The sequence below is a fragment of the Bufo gargarizans genome, chromosome 6 (genome assembly GCF_014858855.1).
Source record: "Bufo gargarizans isolate SCDJY-AF-19 chromosome 6, ASM1485885v1, whole genome shotgun sequence".
NCBI classification, from domain to species: Eukaryota; Metazoa; Chordata; class Amphibia; order Anura; family Bufonidae; genus Bufo; species Bufo gargarizans.
The window spans coordinates 95607795-95629574 of record NC_058085.1 but is presented as its reverse complement, the minus strand read 5'-3'; the positions used below and the strand labels follow the sequence as shown (position 1 = coordinate 95629574).

The window sequence follows — 21780 nt, the reverse complement described above, 5'->3', positions numbered from 1 at the left end:
TCTTCTTATGCTGTCCCTCCTTATCACATTTTCTCTTCCTATAATCTTGCTTTACTAAACTGGGTTCTTATATGTAACTGGGCTCTTATATGTAACTGGGTTCTTATATGTAACTGGGTTCACTACAAAGTCATTCACTCATCCTTAATTGCTACATGTGACACAAGCTATTGGGCCCGTACAAAATATGGCAAGTGAGGCACACACTTCATATAATGTGTGTTTTTTATTTGTAGTAAGTTATATGTTTTTAGAATGTAAAATAGAAGTTACATATTTTAGAGATTGTAGTTTGGAGTGAATGGCTTTCAAGCAGAATCTTCTATGGGTTTCATAACATAAGTCTGTTCATCTGATGCCCCCGCCCCCCACACACACCAGATGTTTTCATCCGTGCACGGGAAGAAGCAGCGGCGGTGCCGGGACCCAGGTAAGTACATTGCAGACCAAAAGTTTGGACACACCTTCTCATTCAAAAAGTTTTCTTTATTTTCATGACTATGAAAATTGTAGATTCACACTGAAGGCATCAAAACTATGAATTAACACATGTGGAATTAGATACATAACAAAGTGTCATATGTCATATTCTAGGTTCTTCAATATAGCCACCTTTTGCTTTGATTACTGCTTTACACACTCCTGTCATTCTCTTGATGAGCTTCAAGAGGTAGTCACCTGAAATGGTCTTCCAACAGTCTTGAAGGAGTTCCCAGAGAGGCTTAGCACTTGTTGGCCCTTTTGCCTTCACTCTGCGGTCCAGCTCACCCCAAACCATCTCGACTGGGTTCAGGTCTGGTGACTGTGGAGGCCAAGTCATCTGGCACAGCACCCCATCACTCTCCTTCATGGTCAAATAGCCCTTACACAGCCTGGAGGTGTGTTTGGGGTCATTGTCCTGTTGAAAAATAAATGATGGGCCAACTAAACGCAAACCGGATGGAATAGCATGCCACTGCAAGATGCTGTGGTAGCCATGCTGGTTCAGTATGCCTTCAATTTTGAATAAATCCCCAACAGTGTCACCAGCAAAGCACCCCCATACCATCACACCTCCTCCTTCATGCTTCACGGTGGGAACCAGGCATGTAGAGTCCATCCGTTCACCTTTTCTGCGTCGCACAAAGACACGGTGGTTGGAACCAAAGATCTCAAATTTGGACTCATTAGACCAAAGCACAGATTTCCACTGGTCTAATATCCATTCCTTGTGTTCTTTTCCTTGTGTGCAAAGCAGTAATCAAAGCAAAAGGTGGCTACTTTCAAGAACCTAGAATATGACATATTTTCAGTTGTTTCACACTTTTTTGTTATGTATATAATTCCACATGTGTTAATTCATAGTTTTGATGCCTTCAGTGTGAATCTACAATTTTCAGTCATGAAAATAAAGAAAACTCTGAATGAGAAGGTGTGTCCAAACTTTTGGTCTGTACTGTATATTCAGTGTGGGGGGACCAGCATATGGCAGGGCTTTTTATAGGATTAGATAACCCCTTTAAGGACACGTGGACAGTCTGTCTGTCCCTTCTGCTTTTCCTATCTTCAGATTCCTAAATTGTCCCCTCATATCATTTTGAGAGACTATGAAACAGCTAGTTATCAGAAATCAGCTATTATAGAGCAAATTTAAGGAATTAAAGTAAAAGTTATGCTTTAAATGCTGGGGGATGTTTTGCATTGATTAGAATACAGTACACTACAAAATGAATTAAGAAACTGAAATATTCACATACCCAATGGAGTGCTCAAATCTGTTGTGGGAGGCTCCTGGATACACATAATATGCGCCACCCAATTGTTTAATATATCGCAGACGCTGGAACTGAGGAGTGTCTATAATGTGGATTAACAACGGGTGTAACTCAATATGTCCATGTATGGGATCATTGAAGACCTAAGGCGAAAAAAAGAAACAGTCAGAATTTCCTCTTTCTCTGCGCCACAACTTCAGTCCTTCTTTCTCTGTTTGTATACTAGGTATTAGTGGTAACGTGCAGGAATACGGCACCCGACCGCTGCCGTCAGTCAATGTCCTCAGCGGTCTCATGCTGTATAGCACAGAGAACATTGGCTGCAGTGGTTACTTCATGTATACATGCATGTCGCTGCTGATTCCTTCTATAATATACAGGATTTGAGAAAATTGCTGGGGGATGCTAATTTCATGAGGGAGTTCATAGAGGATTTTGCTGCCAAAGCGAAACCCCTCTATGAACTCCTCAGAGGAGAAGACCCCTTAATCAAAGGTTGGTCTGATGCACAGGAAGAGGCCTTTTCTACTTTGAAAAGGGATCTCTCCTCTGCCCCTGTGTTGGCCACTCCCCATCCTGAAGGGGAAATAGCCATACAGGCGCATGCAGGGACGGAGTCTATATCAGCGGTCCTCCTACAGCAGATAGGGTATGACACTAGACCGTTGGGATACTTCTCCAGGTTACTTTTGCCTGTTGAACGAGGGTTCGATGAGTGTGCCAAACAACTGGCAGCCATACACTATGCCGTCAAAACCACCGAGCATATTGTAGGCTTCAGGCCCCTCACTTTGCAGACTCCACACTCTCCATTGGCCCTCCTGCTCCGTGATACACTCCCTGGAGTCTCCCAACAGAGATTCGGGAGGTGGATTATGGATCTCAGTGGCCAGGAGTCTGCAGGTGAACCACAAAGCCAAGTATGTTCTGTCCCAGTTACTGAACCTAACTGGCACCGAACATGACTGTGGCCAACCAGCGCATATCAACGCGCCACAAATTTTCAGGACCAATAAACATCCAGAAGACAGTCATCTTTGTTGATGGCTCTCGGTTTTACATGGATGGGACCTATGTCACAAGTTTTGCTGTGCTGGATGAGACTACAGGTACCCAGAATCTTGTCAAGTTACCAGGTCACATGTCGGCACAGCTGGCGGAACTGGAGGCGGTCAAGGAAGCCTTGGTTCTTCAACCCCCAGGAAACAAACTATATATAGCAACAGTTCATATATAGTTTATTCTCTCACCCTGCACCTTGACACATGGAAAAGACGAGGATTTGTGGACAGCCAAAACAATCCACTGGCTCATTTGTCAGTCTTGAAATAACTTTGGGAATGTGGCATGGCACACACGGCGGAAGCAGCCATCATAAAAATCCCTGCGCATCAGAAAGGACGAGCCTTTGACGCTAGGTAACAACAAGGCGGATGAATTGGCCAAACTAGCGGAAGTGTCTGGGATCATTCGGGAAACAGGCACTGAGCTGCTACCAGCCTACCAGATTGCAGTTCATACCAACCTGAATAAAGACCCGGTGTCATTTGAGGAGAAACAAGCCAAAGATCCTCTTCTAATGACACCCCTCACATCTCCACAGCATCCCTGGTCAATACAGCAAGGGATCCTGTGTTATGATACCGGTACACAGCAACTTCATCTTCCCGTGGTTCCACAGCATCTGCAAGCAAAGCTAACCAGATTGAACCACCAACTGTTTGGACACCTTGGCCGGGATAAACTCTTGTCTCTCCTGAGAAACAAATTATACTGGCCGGGAATGTCCAACACAGTAGAGGAAGTTACATAACAGTGCCTGGTATGTGCTCAGGTTAACCCAAGGGCGTCAGCCCTGAAGCCGGTGTTGCAGCGAGTTCCTCCTGAAGATGGTCTGTGGTCCGCACTACAAATTGATTTTATAGGACCTTTACCAACAGGAAGTCGTAACTATCGTTACGCACTGGTGGTAGTGGATGTCTTCACTAAGTGGTTAGAAGCCATCCCCACGGTTAATGATTCGGCTGCAACCACTGCCCGTGTTCTCTGGGAACAGGTTCTGTCACAATGGGGTATCCCCAGATTGATAGAGTCAGACAGAGGGACCCATTTCACGGGTAAGGTAATGGAAGCGATTTGTGGTCTTTTAGACATAAAACAAAGGTTTCATGTGCCTTACCACCCTCAGTCTGCGGGCATCGTGGAGCGGATGAACCGGACCATAAAGACACGACTTTCTAAAGCGCTACTGGAGAAAGGTTCCTCATGGGTAACCTCTCTGCCAGCTGTGCTAATGGGAATCCGAGCTACCGAGGCTACCAGTACTGGTATCACCCCGTTCGAACTAATGACTGGACGCAAAATGCCTCTATGCCTGCCCAATGAACCCCTAGTGTCAGAACCGGTGAAGAACGCCATCGCCAGAGACCTGTTTCTCCAACAGGTTCAACTAAACCTGAAGGAGTTAGTGCCTCATGCAGCGATAGGGCTGCATGAGACCGTATCTACAGGGGGAAACACCGATGCCCTCTGTAGGAGAGCTGGTGATGGTGAAAATCTTCCGTCGGGTCAGCCCCTGGGATGCAAACTGGGAAGGACCCTATCAGGTCTTTGAAGTAATGGGTGACACAATGCTGAAGGTGCAAAGGCCGATGACGACCAAGAAAAAGTCATGTAGGCGGCAGGGAGTTTTATGGATCCATATCGACCAGGCCAAGGCCATCCGAGCCTCCCCAACTCAATAACGTGAACTCTCGTAGAGTTGGGTGACGGGGGGGGGGTTTGGTGGGTCGAGGGTGGATCCATGAAACTAATTACATTCACATTGAATTAACAGATCACGGGAGGGAGACTCACCAAGGTTATGACTAACCAGAAAAGATATAGAAATCCTCTGAACATGGCACATCTCCAGCTTGTGGCACTGGAGGTAAGCATGATGATGGCAGGCTCAACCTCTTCGGGGGAGGGCCTGGGAGTTAATAATAATATGGCTAACATATCTATTGATAAACCCGGCCTTTTAATGGTGGAATGTTTGGAGGGAAAAATCCTGAAACCATACGAGAACTTATGTTCTGGTGGGAAAGTCTGTTCGGCTGCAGTCCAAAGGCAACATCCTTCTTCAACCTATTGATACACCCGGTGATAGTTCTTCTGGTTCTGGTAATCGTCATGTACACGGGACTGTGTCTAATCTACAGGAGGGTCAAGAGACTTGAGGACCAGCTAAACCAGAACCAGACAGAACTTCACGAAGTTAATCGTAGGAGGCTCAGGACTTAGCTCCAACAAAGTCCTGAAGCAAAAGACTGCATGGAGATACTGTTTCCTATGAGGGTCGGGATGAAAATCCAAAAGCCATCCTGTAACCTCATAGTATTGTGTGTATATATATATATATATATATATATATATATATTGTATTGTAGTAGGTTTTCCTATGAGGGTTCAGGATGAACATCCAAAGCCATCCTGTGACCTCATAGCATTGTGTGTATGTATATATCGTAGTGTAGTAGATTTTCGTATGAGGGTTCGGGATATAATCCTAGGCCACCCTGTGACCTCATCATATTGTGTATAGATTTATATTGATTATTTGCATGTGAGTTCCTTGTGTACCCATGGACACTCTAGGTGCAAGTGTACGAAAGACGTACTACAATATGGCTGGACGCACACTTGCATCCTATAGTCATTTCCCAATGACACAGGGGTCTGTTAACTTCCGGCGTCTTTGGAGGTGTAGAGAGATACACATTGAATTGAATTGGGCTGTATTGGGAGGGTTGTGACCTGTTTGTGTGAGTGGGGAAGAGTAGATTCTGTAGGGTCAGGGCCCTCATTTACTAAGGTATTTGCTGCTTTAACATCGACAATGGTGACTTTTTGTAAGGGTTTGACTGAATGGTGGTAATGCGGGGTTCCTTCCCGTGGTTAGAATTTAGGCACTATGACATCACCTCTCACCAGAAATTCTGACCTGCCTTGTAAAAACCTACGTATCTGTCCATGGGAGAACCTCTCCAACAACTGAGTCTTCAATCAAAGTCGTACTTGTGTTAAAAGGCCAGCCTACGGCCGGCCGTACCCCAGAAGGAGGTGCTACATGGATTAAGGGTAAAGTCATTCTGGAATCATTGGGAGTGACTGACACCGAAAGACTGGCACTGACATTGGGGGTGACGGACGCCAGAAGAACAACACTGGCAAAGAGAAAAAACATGGTCGCTAAGTGGAGTGATCTAAAGACGGCGAGGGTGAAGCCATTCCGGAGTCAGAAATAGACTACATAGGGAGTGTCTGACACCTGAGGAACATAATGTAAGATGCCAAGGAAGTTATCCAAAGAGAAGAAGACGGTGTATTCGGTGGATGGAAACGTTTGGTGAAGGGCCGGTCGGAGGTGTTAGTCATGATGGGTGATGTCTAGGTACCTAAGGGCCATATTACTTCAGTCCTTCCTGAACTGTCACCAAGAGTGCGATTGAGAGGGGACAAATACATCCCAACCCTTCCCCCAAAATGTGTATTCTCGTATTTCCGACAACAGGGGGATTGTTGAGGGAAGTGTCATATTCAAGTATATATATGTATATATGCCCTGACAAATATGCATATATATGGGCCCGTTTTCTGGGCCCGTCCAGGTAGGATGTGGATGCATACATGGAGATGTATGTATGCCCCCTTGGCAGCATGCATCTCTATGTATATAGAGTATATTATATGGGTGGATTTCATGGGTATGGGTACATATATGTCTATGGATGTGTCCCAAACATCTATGGATATATACAGTACAGACCAAAAGTTTGGACACACCTTCTCATTCAAAGAGTTTTCTTTATGACTATGAAATATGAAAATTGTAGATTCACACTGAAGGCATTAAAACTATGAATTAACACATGTGGAATTATATACATAACAAAAAAGTGTGAAACAACTGAAAATATGTCATATTTTAGGTTCTTCAAAGTAGCCACCTTTTGCTTTGATTACTGCTTTGCACACTCTAGGCATTCTCTTGATGAGCTTCAAGAGGTAGTCACCTGAAATGGTCTTCCAACAGTCTTGAAGGAGTTCCCAGAGATGCTTAGCACTTGTTGGCCCTTTTGCCTTCACTCTGCGGTCCAGCTCACCCCAAACCATCTTGATTGGGTTCAGGTCCGATGACTGTGGAGGCTAGGTCATCTGGCGCAGCACCCCATCACTCTCCTTCATGGTCAAATAGCCCTTACACAGCCTGGAGGTGTGTTTGGGGTCATTGTCCTGTTGAAAAATAAATGATGGTCCAACTAAACGCAAACCGGATGGAATAGCATGCCGCTGCAAGATGCTGTGGTAGCCATGCTGGTTTAGTTTGCCTTCAATTTTGAATAAATCCCCAACAGTGTCACCAGCAAAGCACCCCCACACCATCACACCTCCTCCTCTATGCTTCACGGTGGGAACCAGGCATGTAGAGTCCATCTGTTCACCTTTTCTGCGTCGCACAAAGACACGGTGGTTGGAACCAAAGATCTTAAATTTGGACTCATCAGACCAAAGCACAGATTTCCACTGGTCTAATGTGCATTCCTTGTGTTCTTTAGCCCAAACAAGTCTCTTCTGCTTGTTGCCTGTCCTTAGCAGTGGTTTCCTAGCAGATATTCTACCATGAAGGCCTGATTCACACAGTCTCCTCTTAACAGTTGTTCTAGAGATGTGTCTGCTGCTAGAACTCTGTGTGACATTGACCTGGTCTCTAATCTGAGCTGCTGTTAACCTGCGATTTCTGAGGCTGGTGACTCGGATGAACTTATCCTCCGCAGCAGAGGTGACTCTTGGTCTTCCTTTCCTGGGGTGGTCCGCATGTGAGCCAGTTTCTTTGTAGCGCTTGATGGTTTTTGTGACTGCACTTGGGGACACTTTCAAAGTTTTCCCAATTTTTCGGACTGACAGACCTTCATTTCTTAAAGTAATGATGGCCACTCGTTTTTCTTTACTTACCTGCTTTTTTCTTGCCATAATACAAATTCTAACAGTCTATTCAGTAGGACTATCAGCTGTGTATCCACCTGACTTCTCCACAACGCAATTGATGGTCCCAACCCCATTTATAAGGCAAGAAATCCCACTTATTAAACCTGACAGGGCACACCTGTGAAGTGAAAACCATTTCAGGTGACTACCTCTTGAAGCTCATCAAGAGAATGCCAAGAGTGAGCAAAGCAGTAATCAAAGCAAAAGGTGGCTACTTTGAAGAACCTAGAATATGACATAATTTCAGTTGTTTCACACTTTTTTGTTATGTATATAATTCCACATGTGTTAATTCATAGTTTTGATGCCTTCAGCGTGAATCTACAATTTTCATAGTCATGAAAATAAAGAAAACTCTTTGAATGAGAAGGTGTGTCCAAACTTTTGGTCTGTACTGTATGTACCCGTATATATATATATATATATATATATATATAACTGAAGAAAGATAGGACTGCACTCCGGATAAAAGTGAAATTCTGTGAAGCTTTATTCACCCATAGTATGGCAACTTTGCGACGTTTCGGCTCACAAGAGCCTTCTTCCTATTCCTTCCTATTTTCTTCCATATATATATATATATATATATATATATATATATATATATAATAGGTGGGCTTATTGTGCCTGCCCCCTATATGTATGTCATGTCCATTCATATATGTTTATAGATGTGCCTCAAGCATCTATAAACATATATGGCCGTAATTCTGGTGCCCAATCTCCCCTGCTCAATGCGCCTGCTGGGGGTGGGGGTGGAGGAGACCGACAGTTGGACAATTATGTCCAGCGTCGGCCTCTTCAAAGGACAGAGGATCAATAAGATCCTCTGCCCTTTGTCACCATCTCCAGCAGCGCCAGAGATGGTGTGCCTAACAGGAACATGGGAACAAAGAGTTCCCATGCCCCTGTGGATGGCTGACCTCCGGCGCTGTAATTACAGCGCCGGAGGTGTGCATCCGCTCCACAGACGGGAGGATCAAAGGATCCCCCCGCCTGAAAGCGCGCTCCGAGATGCACGGGCCGGCGCGGTGACGTCACATCATCGCGCCGGTCCACGTGTTCAGGTCGCGGGCGCTGTCAAGCTCAAATAGGCTGGCGGCGCTACGCTCAGCAGTCAGGTCATTCCACCCGGAGCAGAGAGGATCAGCCCCTGGAACAATGAGCCTCCCCTGGAAAACGAGCATACGACCGGCTGAGTATCCATTAACCCTTCCTATACCACCAACGATATTATTAACCTTATTATTACCCTCCCTATACCACCAACAATATTATTAACCCTATCATTACCCTCCCTATACCACCAACAATATTATTAACCCTATTATTACCCTCCCTATACCACTAACGAACCCTTACTCCCCCCATACAACCAACCCTTACTCCCCCTATACCACCAACGATACCCCTAATTCTCCTATAACCCTTACCTTCCCCTGTAGCTCATTTACCCTTACCCCCTGGACCCTTGGAAAACCCTTACCTTCCCCTGCACTGTGTCCCTCTATATTCCTAATTCCCCTGTGTTCCCCCAGGATTGTAGATCCCTCATATCCCCTGCTACCCTGGTATTGCCTCTACCCCTGATACCCCTTCACGGCTGCCCTGCTTACCCCAGCAGCAGCAGTGCCCGTATTAACCCCTTGTTATTCCCCGTAGGGACAGTATATTGACAGGATTGGGTGGGCTGCTGGTAAAGTGTATGTATGTGTGTTATTGTAGTTAGATTCTGGGGAGGAATTGGGACTGTGTTAGCGTAGTTAGAACCGTATTAGTGTGTTGTAATAGTGTCTGTACTTATATTGCCGTGTGCTGCTATAAATATATATATCTATTCCCTTCATATAGATATATATAGTTATAAGCAAATATATTATACTGTGACGTATACAGTCATGTGAAAAAATTAGGACACCCTTTGAAAGCATGTGGTTTTTTGTAACATTTTTAATAAAAGGTTATTTCATCTCCGTTTCAACAATACAGAGAGATTAAAGTAATCCAACTAAACAAAGAAAACTGAAGAAAAGTCTTTTCAAGATCTTCTGTAAATGTCATTCTACAAAAATGCCTATTCTAACTGAGGAAAAAGATAGGACACCCTCACATGTATTCCCTCTTAAATTGGCTCAGATCTCACACAGGTATATCACACCAGGTGCACATAATTAGTAGATCGTTACTCTGCATGTTGAATGAGGCTTGCCCTATTTAAACCTCAGACATTTAGTTTGGTGTGCTCCTGACTGTTGAAGTGAGAGTGAGCACCATGGTGAGAGCAAAAGAGCTGTCAGAGGACTTCAGAAAAAAGATTGTAGCAGCCTATGAGTCTGGGAAGGGATTTAAAAAGATCTCAAAAGATTTTGAAATCAGCCATTCCACTGTCCGGAAGATAGTCTACAAGTGGAGGGCTTTCAAAACAACTGCCAACATGCCCAGGACTGGTCGCCCCAGCAAGTTCACCCCAAGAGCAGACCGCAAGATGCTAAAAGAGGTCTCCAAAAACCCTAAAGTGTCATCTCGAGAACTACAGCAGGCTCTGGCTACTGTTGATGTAGAAGTACATGCCTCTACAATCAGAAAGAGACTGTACAAGTTTAACTTGCATGGGAGGTGTGCAAGGAGGAAACCTTTGCTTTCCAAGAGAAACATCGAGGCCAGACTGACATTTGCCAGAGATAAAGTTGACAAAGACCAGGACTTCTGGAATAATGTTCTTTGGACAGATGAGTCCAAAATTGAATTATTTGGACACAACAGCAGAGGACATGTTTGGCGTAAACCAAACACAGCATTCCAAGAAAAGAACCTCATACCAACTGTGAAGCATGGAGGTGGAAGTGTCATGGTTTGGGGCTGCTTTGCTGCAGCAGGACCTGGTCAGCTCACCATCATAGAATCCACGATGAATTCTACTGTGTATCAGAAGGTGCTTGAAGAACATGTGAGACCATCAGTTAGAAAATTAAAGCTGAAGCGGAACTGGACCATGCAACATGACAATGACCCAAAACATACTAGTAAATCAACCAAAGATTGGCTGAAAAAGAAGAAATGGAGAGTCCTGGAATGGCCAAGTCAAAGTCCAGATTTGAATCCCATTGAGATGCTGTGGGGTGACTTGAAAAGGGCTGTACGTGCAAGAAACCCCTCAAACATCTCACAGCTGAAAAAGTTCTGCATTGAGGAGTGGGGTAAAATTTCCTCAGACCGATGTCGAAGACTGGTAGATGGCTACAAGAACCGTCTCACTGCAGTTATTTCAGCCAAAGGAGGTAACACTCGCTATTAGGGGCAAGGGTGTCCTATCTTTTTCCTCAGTTAGAATAGGCATTTTTGTAGAATGACATTTACAGAAGATCTTGAAAAGACTTTTCTTCAGTTTTCTTTGTTTAGTCGGATTACTTTAATCTCTCTGTATTGTTGAAACGGAGATGAAATAACCTTTTGTTAAAAATGTTACAAAAAACCACATGCTTTCAAAGGGTGTCCTAATTTTTTCACATGACTGTAGTGTGTTAATAAATACCTTTTATTTAAGCACAGTGTGTAGTCTTTTGCAGTAGTAAGGCGCCGCAGAAATAGCCGCAGGTAGTACAGTGTAGAGTAAGGCAATCAGTAGTGATTTGTTGTTTATCTAGGCATAAATAGGCAGAGGCATCACTAGACGACTGACGCCTATTTATTAATATTAATTATTGAGATTTGCATAAATATCAATAATTAATATCCCCTTTTACAACTTTCTAATTGTAACTAATGGGAGCTTCCATTGTGAAAACATGTATTAGGACAGGAGGCCCAGGGAGCAGTAAGTATAGCGCCACGCCACAAGTACTTGCTTTAGTCGCCACTCCCTGGTACTCTTTTCAGGGCACGGTCTTCTGGGTTCTTTCCACGTCCACATGTCTGTTCCACAAAAGAAAGAACATGTCCTTTATTTGTCCTGATAAGGTTGTGTTTAAAGTGGAAAAACATTTGGATATTTAATTGATATTGGGTAGGAAGGAAGGGGAAAAGATATTTGCACATAGTTATAAGTATATTATAAGATTTTTTTAAACAAGACTTCATATTGAAAGCAAAAACGGGTGAGGGATATTGGGAATGTGGAACAGGTTCAATGGGAGAATATTTACAAAAACATTTGTCAAGTGTCCCTAAACCGAAATCTCATTCCTTGGACAGGAGAGAAATTACTAAGGGGGGCACTTATCAAATCAGATATGTCAGTTTTGTGGCTTAAAAAAGTCGCAAGTCAATGCAACTGCGGCATTTTCTGCTAAATTATTAAAATTTTTGTAACATTTGTTGTCCCTTGACAATTTTCAAAGTGAACTGTGGAGTTAGTGGTCTAAGAGCTAAAAGTGAGATAAAACCTGGATTATGGTTAATTTACTATGTGCAACGTTTGCAAAAGTTGTAAATAAATCGCAACTTACCGGTACTTACAAATAAAGGTGTAAACTGCGTTGCACTCACTCCAAATATATTACTGCTTTGTGCTATTTCATAAATTTGGTGCAAACAAACAAAGCAAAACTAAACTGAAAAGTAACATGAAAACAATCTCAAATGATAAATGTCCCCGTTAATGTATTAAATATCACTGTGAAAATTAGGATTTTTACATTTTTGCTTTGGAACTGTCCAGCAATAAATAAAAATTGACAGGAGATATTTTGTGAGATTGAGAGAGAGTAACTGGTATAAAGCGAACTGTAAAGTGAAAACTGGATCCTAAATATGGTTGAAAATAAAGACCTATTGAAAAAGTAGTAAAAGTAAAATGCAATAATAAAAAAAAAATGCATTGGAAACTGTAGAATCGATGGAGTGGCACTGCACCAGCGATGTAAGTCCCTTTATTTTGGAAAATACATCACCAGAGTACTTGGCGGAGATATATGCAGCATTTGCTGCTAACAGTGGTGCTCAGCCCAACATGTAACTAAGTGGTTAATATTGCAATATATATTTGGATATATTTGTACAAAAAGGAGACAAGGGCGGCACTCACCGGTATGTGTTCTCTAATCCTTTCTCGGAGACATCTAATTGTTTTCCCTATGTAAAACCTACCACATTTACATTTCAGCAGGTACACAACTAATTTGCTTTTGCAAGCAATGAGAGTATTAACCCTATGCTGGATCTCTCCAAACACTAGGGTGTCCCATTGCGGATTCAATTTACAGCAGTATATTCTCCATCCTGAAATGGCAAAAAGACTGAACTGAAGACATCCTGATGCATCCTGAACGGATTACTCTCCATTCAGAATGCATGGGGATAAAACTGATCAGTTATTTTCCGGTATTGAGCCCCTAGGACAGAACTCAATACCGGAAAAAGAAAAACGCTAGTGTGAAAGTAGCCTTAGCCTCCCCCCAAACCCATCTGCCTAAAAGACCTTGAGCCAGATTTATCATGACTCTGACAGCTCACTCCACTTTCACATATGGCTAAAGTCAGTTTTAGCCAAGGCAGATTTATGATCGGCCCTTTAAGACTGTAATAAATGTGGTTTGACGGTAGCAGATTATCCGTCAGTAAGCAGCTTTACAAAAGTTGCAAGTTATTATGAAAAAGTTGCACGTTTTTATGAAAAAGTCGCATGTTATATTAAAAAGTCTCATAAGATAAGCATGGTCCTCACTGGAGTGAAATTGCGCTTTTTTTTTTGACTTTTTAAATAGTCCCAATAGTAAATCTGTCTAGAGATTAATTTACATAAGAAAACACGCCCACTTTCAGAAAACTGGTGAGCATAGTGCAGAGCAGAAAAAAGTCGCAAATTTTTGCACAGTTTTAGCGTTTGGACATTTTTTTTCGACTTTTTTACTCCATTATTCTGACTTGAGCTAATGATAAATCTGGCCCCTTGTCTTCAAAGCCATCACCTCTATTAGGAGTACAAACAGCCGTGGTTGTAGTTGGGTCCTCTCCGGACAGAAATCAGCAGATTTTACCCCATCAGTTCTCACCCTCTAAATCTGTCATGGCTAACCCCCGGCACTCCAGCTGTGGTAAAACGATGACTACCAAGATGTACACTTGCTTGGCTCTTCTCAGAACTCCATAGAAATAAATGGAGCATCCTGGGAGTTGTAGTTTCACCACAGCTGGAGTGACAGAGGTTAGCCATCACTTCTCTAAATCATTTTTTGTAAACACAGACTCTCAGCAATAGGGCTTAGAAATGAAAACCTCATCCATTCCGAATCCAGAATGTACAGTTATTGGGTTAACAGTTATCTATGCATGTGCTGCTTAATGTTAGAGTCTTTCCTTATCCAAAAGTACAAATACCCCCCACAATGCCCAGGTGCAGATCAAAACATCCAGCGAAGGGGGGAACAGCCAATAGCAGGTGACGACAGTGATGCAGCGGTGGCCGTGCAGGGATCAGGACTGACGCGGGTGTTGGGGAGTGGGTAAGTGTGATCTATAGGAGGGGCCCGGGCATTGTGGGGGTATTTGTACTATTGGATAACCATTTTAATTTATGGCTTTGACTTAAAAAACTGCACAGGTCAGAGGACAGGAGAGCAGAACTAGAAAGGCCAAGAAGGTATGCAAATGTGCCCTTAGTACCCCCCAAATGGAAAAGCTAAGACATACCTTTGTAGCAGGTTTAGAAGGGGTTTTTTGAGAAGTTTCACCTGCCATTTGTAACTCCAAGGTTAATGCTACAAAACTAATAGAGAAAATATGTTATTTATTACAGAGAACATTTGGTTAAATTTGTATGATATTTTTATATATATATATTCATCAGTAGATGTTAAAGGGAGCCCATAGAAGGACTACGCCGCATATTCCTGTGTGCCTAACAGACATTGGTCTTGCAGTATTCTCTTAGTAAAAGTCATTGTGATACTTACCAGTTTGTGAAGATACTGGAACTAGGACTTGGTTGTGTTGCTGGGATGCACGCTTTCTGAAGGTGAGAGCTACAGCATCCCAGGTATTATAGGTATGACATCACACATACTAATGAATATAGCTTTCTGACTCCACCCCTGCTCTTTCCTTTCATCCGCAATGCAAAGATTACAAATGCCACCTTGTTCTGTAAACAGGTTTGTTTTCTTACTTCTGCTTCACACCCTCCTGAGATATAGTATCATTTATAAGGACAGTATATCGAAGAAGATGAGACTTGGTTCATTGGAAATGACCTAATGCTTGTAGGTTATTTGTTGGATTTTTTTTTCTTTTTTCAACATGATCATCATCAGTACATCTTCCAGCATGAAACCCAAGTTGAAAATGACCACAACCTTCTTACAAGCAAATGTACACCCTGTTCTGCTTATGGTTTCACTATTTACTGTGAAAACAATGGTAATGTGATTATGATATGATCTGTTACCTTGTGTATTATATTTTTTTTTATTTTAAAGAGATAGGGAAGCTATTAGAATATTAAAAAAAGCCTTATACTCTCCTGACCCTTGGCAGTCACTTGTGGTATACGGGTAAGTCCCCATTGCAGTCATGAAAACAAATCCCGGTGGGAGGAAGAACCAGCGATGCTGGAATGGAGGTTTGGAACATTTTTGTATTTAAAAAAAATAACTTGGACAACCACTTTAAAGATGAAGAACAAAGCCCACAGGAGTAGTGACAACACCCCTATTGCTTAAGGCTTATTTGCATAAAATAAAAGTTAATTTTTCACAATAACGGAAACACAGAAGCCACTGTGAGGACCCAGTTTGATGCTTAAAGGGGCTGTTTCACTTCAGCAAATGGCATTTATTACGATAAAATAATTTTTTCACTTGGTCTACATTAAAAATGTAAAAAGCTTCAATATGCCTTTCATGATTGTTTTCTCCTTAGGTGAGATGTGTTGGGATAGCGACTGCCACTACGGTCTGTATGCCACTTACTGTTCACACTATATACTATCCGAGTTAGTATTAATCTTCTCTTTATTATGGATTAGTTATGTATGTACTGTATTAGCACTGGCACTTTACTCCTGGGTATTGACCCACTCTTTGGTGCATGTTTGTTCCCTCTATTACAATTTGCTTGATTTTAATTGCATAAGCTGATAATTTAAAGGGATTCTTCTGGATTTTCATACTGATGCTTTATACTCAGGATAAGTAGGTTAGACATTCAGTGCACACGCAAAAGTGAATCAAAATTATATCTTTTTTAATCTTAGGCAATTTCCATTTTCTCAGAAAAAAGAATTTAAGGAAAAAGAACATTCATGGTTTCAAGTATTGTTTCTTATCATGATGATGATGATGACGACAACGTTGACCTTTTTCAAGTCTCATCAGAGAGTTCACATGAAAGGGGAGATGCCAAGCCCAGTCTATGGCGTGCTTCTCCAATACATTTTCATTATACTCAGGATAAGCCATCAATATGAGATTTGTGAGCATCCGGCACCCCTACCGATCATCTGTTTGAGAAATCCATTGCACAAAACTGGAGCTCTGTGTTACTGTTTTCCTTTTTTTTTATATATATATATATTTTGTTGGGATAGTTATCCTTTCATTTCCTTCTTCATTTGTAGCCAATGCGGGTCATGTTGTACAATTGCTATGTCATATCCAGTTGCTTATACTGTATCCTGCTATGAATGTGTCAGTAATATTGCATGTCAGATGTGATACTGCTTTATTTACAACCTCCGTAATAAAAATAATAATTGAACAACAAAACCGGAGCTCTGGAGAGCACTTCGACCTCCTGGCAGTTTACCAAGCACAGGGACGACCACTGGATAGTAGTTGTGCTTGATATCACAGCTCAGCCCCGTTCACATATCTAAATGTGACATCACATGGACTAGGAAAAGGCCTAAACGTTCATGGAGAGTCGCGGTCTGTTCATACAGCTGATCGGCAGGGGTGACGGGAATCAGACACCCACCGATCCTGAGGATAGGTCATCAATAACAAAATCCCACAATACCCTTTTAATAAAGTTGCTATTGGAAACCATACCATTTCACATTTAGCAATTTGCAACACATCATATCATTGAAAGTCACTTTAAATAAAAATTACCCAGAGGTTCATCCCCTACCAATCAGATCCTATTGATAGTGGAGATTTGACTTGTAACATTGGGAAATCTACTTTAACAATTGATTTTCATCAATGAATCTGCATTGGGTTTCTAACAAAGTATTTAACCCCTTATTGCTGTATCACGTTCACGTACATCATAAGAGTTAAGGGGTTGTATGGCTTAAAGGCTGAGCTTGTTCCAAACGTGGCAGGTCCCATGTTTAAGGGGTAATATGACTGTGATTTTCTTGGGGTTCCCCCTCTTTTGACACACTTATATTCTACTGACAACATGAGGGCAGTGTGATCTTGTAATTACAGGATGAAACAACATAGCTAGAGAATGTTCTCTATTATAAACGCCAACCCCTGAGAAATATCAGGCCAGCTGCTAAGCTAAGGCCTCTTTCACACTTGCGTTGTCCGGATCCGGCATGTACTCCACTTGCTGGAATTACACGCCGGATCCGGAAAAACGCAAGTGTACTGAAAGCATTTGAAGACGGATCCGTCTTAAAAATGCGTTCAGTGTTACTATGGCAGCCAGGACGCTAATAAAGTCCTGGTTGCCATAGTAGGAGCGGGGAAGCGGTATACTTACAGTCCGTGCGGCTCCCGGGGCGCTCCAGAGTGACGTCAGAGCGCCCCAGGCGCATGGATGACGTGCCATGTGATCACGTCATCCATGCGCCTGGGGCGCCCTGACGTCACTCTGGAGCACCCCGGGAGCCGCACGGACGGTAAGTATGCTGCTCCCCCGCTCCCCGCTACACTTTACCATGGCTGCCAGGACTTTAGCGTCCCGGCAGCCATGGTAACCACTCTAAAAAAGCTAAACGTTGGATCCGGCAATGCGCCGAAACGACGTTTAGCTTAAGGCCGGATCCGGATCAATGCCTTTCAATGGGCATTCATTCCGGATCCGGCCTTGCGGCAAGTCTTCAGGATTTTTGGCCGGAGCAAAAAGCGCAGCATGCTGCGGTATTTTCTCCGGCCAAAAAACGTTCCGTTCCGGGACTGAAGACATCCTGATGCATCCTGAACGGATTTCACTCCATTCAGAATGCATTAGGATAAAACTGATCAGGATTCTTCCGGCATAGAGCCCCGACGACGGAACTCTATGCCGGAAGACAAGAACGCAAGTGTGAAAGAGCCCTAAGAATGTGCACCATAGCCTCACCTGCTACGATCTGTTCAGTAGAGGCATAAGTGTCTCATGGCTGCTTTCGCAATCAACCTCCAACCTGTCTCTCGTGAAAAGTTTAAAGGGAAATTCCACCTTTTAAAAAACTATATTGAGGATAGATTTTATTTAAAAAAATATGTTTATTGTATTTTATCTTCAGCAGTGAAAACGCTTTATCTGAACTGACTTGTTAGCTAGCCCAATAGCTTACATACTGTGTCTGGCTGCTGGAGCAATTTTCTACTTAAGAGCATGTAAAAAAAACAATGTAGATTACAAAAACATTTTAGGAAGCATTCACCCTAATAGTTTTTTTTGCTGTGATTATACTCTTTTGACCGATCATGGGAGAATTGAGGGAAAGCACTTTTCTCCACCCTTAAAAGGATTATCCAGTAATGGATAATGATAGCCTGTCCACAGAATCGATCAGCCGGGGTCTGAGTCCTGGCACCCCGACGATCAGCTGTTTCAGGGAGCCGTCGAGTTCACCAGAGCTCTGGTGAGCACAGCAGGCTCCTGGGAGCTTTCTAAGCACATTGTCGTCCCTCGTAGAGTGGCTGTGCTTGGTATTGCAGCTCAACCCTATTGACTTCAATGGGCCTGAGCAGCAACTAGGTCATGTGACTGATGTACGGTGACATCATATGACCTAGGAAGAGGCCTCAGCGCTCACAGAGCGCCAGCCTTTTCTAACCGCTGATCAGCGGGGTCCAGAAGATAACTCCTTTAATCTTTACACTATCAGTCTATTTTGGGCCCTTAGGACATTTTATTTAAATTTTCTCCATCATCACATTCAAATAGCAATAGCATTTGTATTTTTCCATTAACATAGCTGTATGAAGGCTTATTTTTTGCAATATAAGTTGGATTTTTTTCAATTTTGGGTTAGATATAATTTACTAAATAACTGTTATAAACTGTTTCTGGGGCGGAAGGCAAAAACCTGACATTTTAAAAATAAACCTTTTGCCAAAACTAATTGGGGCTGTCAGCTGAGGTTTGATTACCATTGGGGGTCTGATTGGTGGTCTGGCCTGAGGTGTAATGGAAAATATTTTTTGATTATTGTCCTCCTCTAAAACCTAGGTGCGTCTTATAGGGCGAAAAATGCGGTACTTGCTTGCTCCTCCTTCAGACCTCCCCTGCCCTTTGTGCACGCCACGCTCCAAGACGTCACATGGAGGCAATGCAATGCTCCTTCCTAAACTGCAGAGCAGTGCCCACTTCCATCCTTGAGCCCAGCTGCCCAGAGCACTGATCCTGAGCCGCTGGAGTCTTCAGAACTATTTACAGTAATTCACTGTAACCTATATTATATATATTACTTGTTTTTTTGTGTGTGTGTGTGTGTGTGTGTTGTGGTGGAGGGCGTGATTGCATGCTAGGGTGTGGGAAGGCGGGATCCAGAGGGCCCAAGTAAATTCTTGCTCAGGGTCCAATCAATATTAAAGACGTCCCTGCATCTAAATAGTGCTTTGCTTTTATATGCTTTCTTCCATTTTGTTTATTTTGTTGTTTTCATACGATGGCTCCTTGGTGCAGCAATTTGTGCCTTCTGCTACCAGCTCACATTGATGGACTCTCTGATGTTTATGTTGTACTGTACTGTTCATCTCAAGTGATGTTCTCTCTTCTTCTGCATTATGTACAGTACAGACCAAAAGTTTGGACACACCTTCTCATTCAAAGAGTTTTATTTACTTTCATGACTATGAAAATTGTAGATTCACACTGAAGGCATCAAAACTATGAACTATGAATTAACACATGTGGAATTATATACATAACAAAAAAAGTGTGAAACAACTGAAAATATGTCATATTCTAGGTTCTTCAAAGTAGCCACCTTTTGCTTTGATTACTGCTTTGCACACTCTTGGCATTCTCTTGATGAGCTTCAAGAGGTAGTCACCTGAAATGGTCTTCCAACAGTCTTGAAGGAGTTCCCAGAGATGCTTGGCACTTGTTGGCCCTTTTGCCTTCACTCTGTGGTCCAGCTCACCCCAAACCATCTCGATTGGGTTCAGGTCCGATGACTATAGAGGCCAGGTCATCTGGCGCAGCACCCCATCACTCTCCTTCATGGTCAAATAGCCCTTACACAGCCTGGAGGTGTGTTTGGGGTCATTGTCCTGTTGAAAAATAAATGATGGTCCAACTAAACGCAAACCAGATGGAATAGCATGCCGCTGCAAGATGCTGTGGTAGCCATGCTGGTTCAGTATGCCTTCAATTTTGAATAAATCCCCAACAGTGTCACCAGCAAAGCACCCCCATACCATCACACCTCCTCCTCCATGCTTCACGGTGGGAACCAGGCATGTAGAGTCCATCTGTTCACCTTTTCGCGGACATGGACATGGAGTACCGCTATCGCAGGAACAATTTACGTTTCCGCTGAGTTCCGGAGACTGTGAAAGGCGATGATCTTGCAGCTTTCCTGAAAGAATTCTTCGTATGCCTGTTACCTCAGGCTCCAGTCGCAGATTTGCTCATAGATAGAGCACACAGGCTACCTAAGCCCAAATCCTTACCTTCCTCTGCACCGCGCGACACTATTGCGCGCATTCACTTCTTCCATGCTAAAGAACTGATCCTGAAAGCAGCACGAATCTCCCCTGTTCTGCCGGAGAAATTTCGGGACATCTCTATTTTCGCCGATTTATCAGCTGCCACCTTGGCGAGGCGCCGAGAATTTGCCTCCAGCACTGCTTTACTGTGCAAGCATGGAATCCCTTACAGATGGGGGTTCCCCGTTAAGCTGCTTATTACCTACAGCGGCTCAATACAAGTGGCCTCCACTCCTGCGTCTGCACTGACTCTGTGTCAAGAATGGGGCCTATCCGACCCTGAATCCCATGGCGACCGTCATCCACATTCGCCGGACTCACGCGTCGAGGAGGAATGGATTACCGTGGAACGCTGCAAGCGAAAAACTGTGTGAATATTGGTTGGGTGACAAACCTCGCCCTCATCTATCATTCACTTTGTGCCTGTTTTTTCTCTCCCTTTACCTCCTACTAATTTTCCTTGCAGGGTGCTACTTCGGCTGACTATGATCCTAGCTCGTGAATATGACCAGTATTCTTGTATACTGCCCTATGTTGCAAATACCCTTCTTACAAACATTTGGTATATTATACCTATTTCTTTGTATCCGAGTGGTCAGATCATGCGCCCATTGCAATTAAAATAGCAGAACAGTACACTTCTGCACATCACTCCATATGGAGGCTTAATAATTTTATCCTGCAGAGTCCACGTTACTCACCACAAACCATTGAGTGTTTGCACAATTATTTTAGGGAAAACGATACTGGTGAAATCTCTGAAGGTATTCTGTGGTGTGCTATAAAAGCGACTCTCAAAGGTCATTTTATTAAGCAATCTTCCTATGATAAAAAATGCAGAACTCAGTTGTCACTCCAATTACAATCTAGGCTAGCTGAACTGCACCGCTTAAATAAGTCTTCCTACTTGCCTAATAGAGCAGCAGAAATTACATTAATTCAATCCCGTCTGCATGAACTAAATTATTATCAGTACGACTTGATGCTAAGGAAGCTTAAGCTTCAACATTACTGGCAGGGTAATAAAGGAGGGGCATTACTTGCTAAACAATTGAAGTTGCGCAGTGCCAAAAATAGAATCTCTTACTTATCCTGCTCTGATGGGTCTAGGGCAGTGATGGTGAACCTTTTACAGACTGAGTGCCCAAACTGTAACCCAAAACCCACATATTTATCACAAA

At 43.0% G+C, this 21780-nt stretch overlaps 1 protein-coding gene across 1 annotated transcript in view; it reads right to left on the bottom strand.

Moving 5' to 3' along the window:
- The window catches only part of LOC122941505 (deoxynucleoside triphosphate triphosphohydrolase SAMHD1-like), a 205411-nt gene extending 190667 nt beyond the window's left edge, over positions 1–14744 (bottom strand). Inside the window, exons 1-3 of the mRNA XM_044298819.1 lie at positions 14675–14744; positions 14412–14487; positions 1737–1897 (exon numbers count right to left, since the gene is read on the bottom strand). Of these exons, the coding sequence (XP_044154754.1) occupies positions 1737–1897; positions 14412–14459 (209 nt within the window). The 5' untranslated portion in view covers positions 14460–14487; positions 14675–14744. The remainder of the gene's footprint in view (positions 1–1736; positions 1898–14411; positions 14488–14674) is intronic.
- Positions 14745–21780: the final 7036 nt, after the last annotated feature.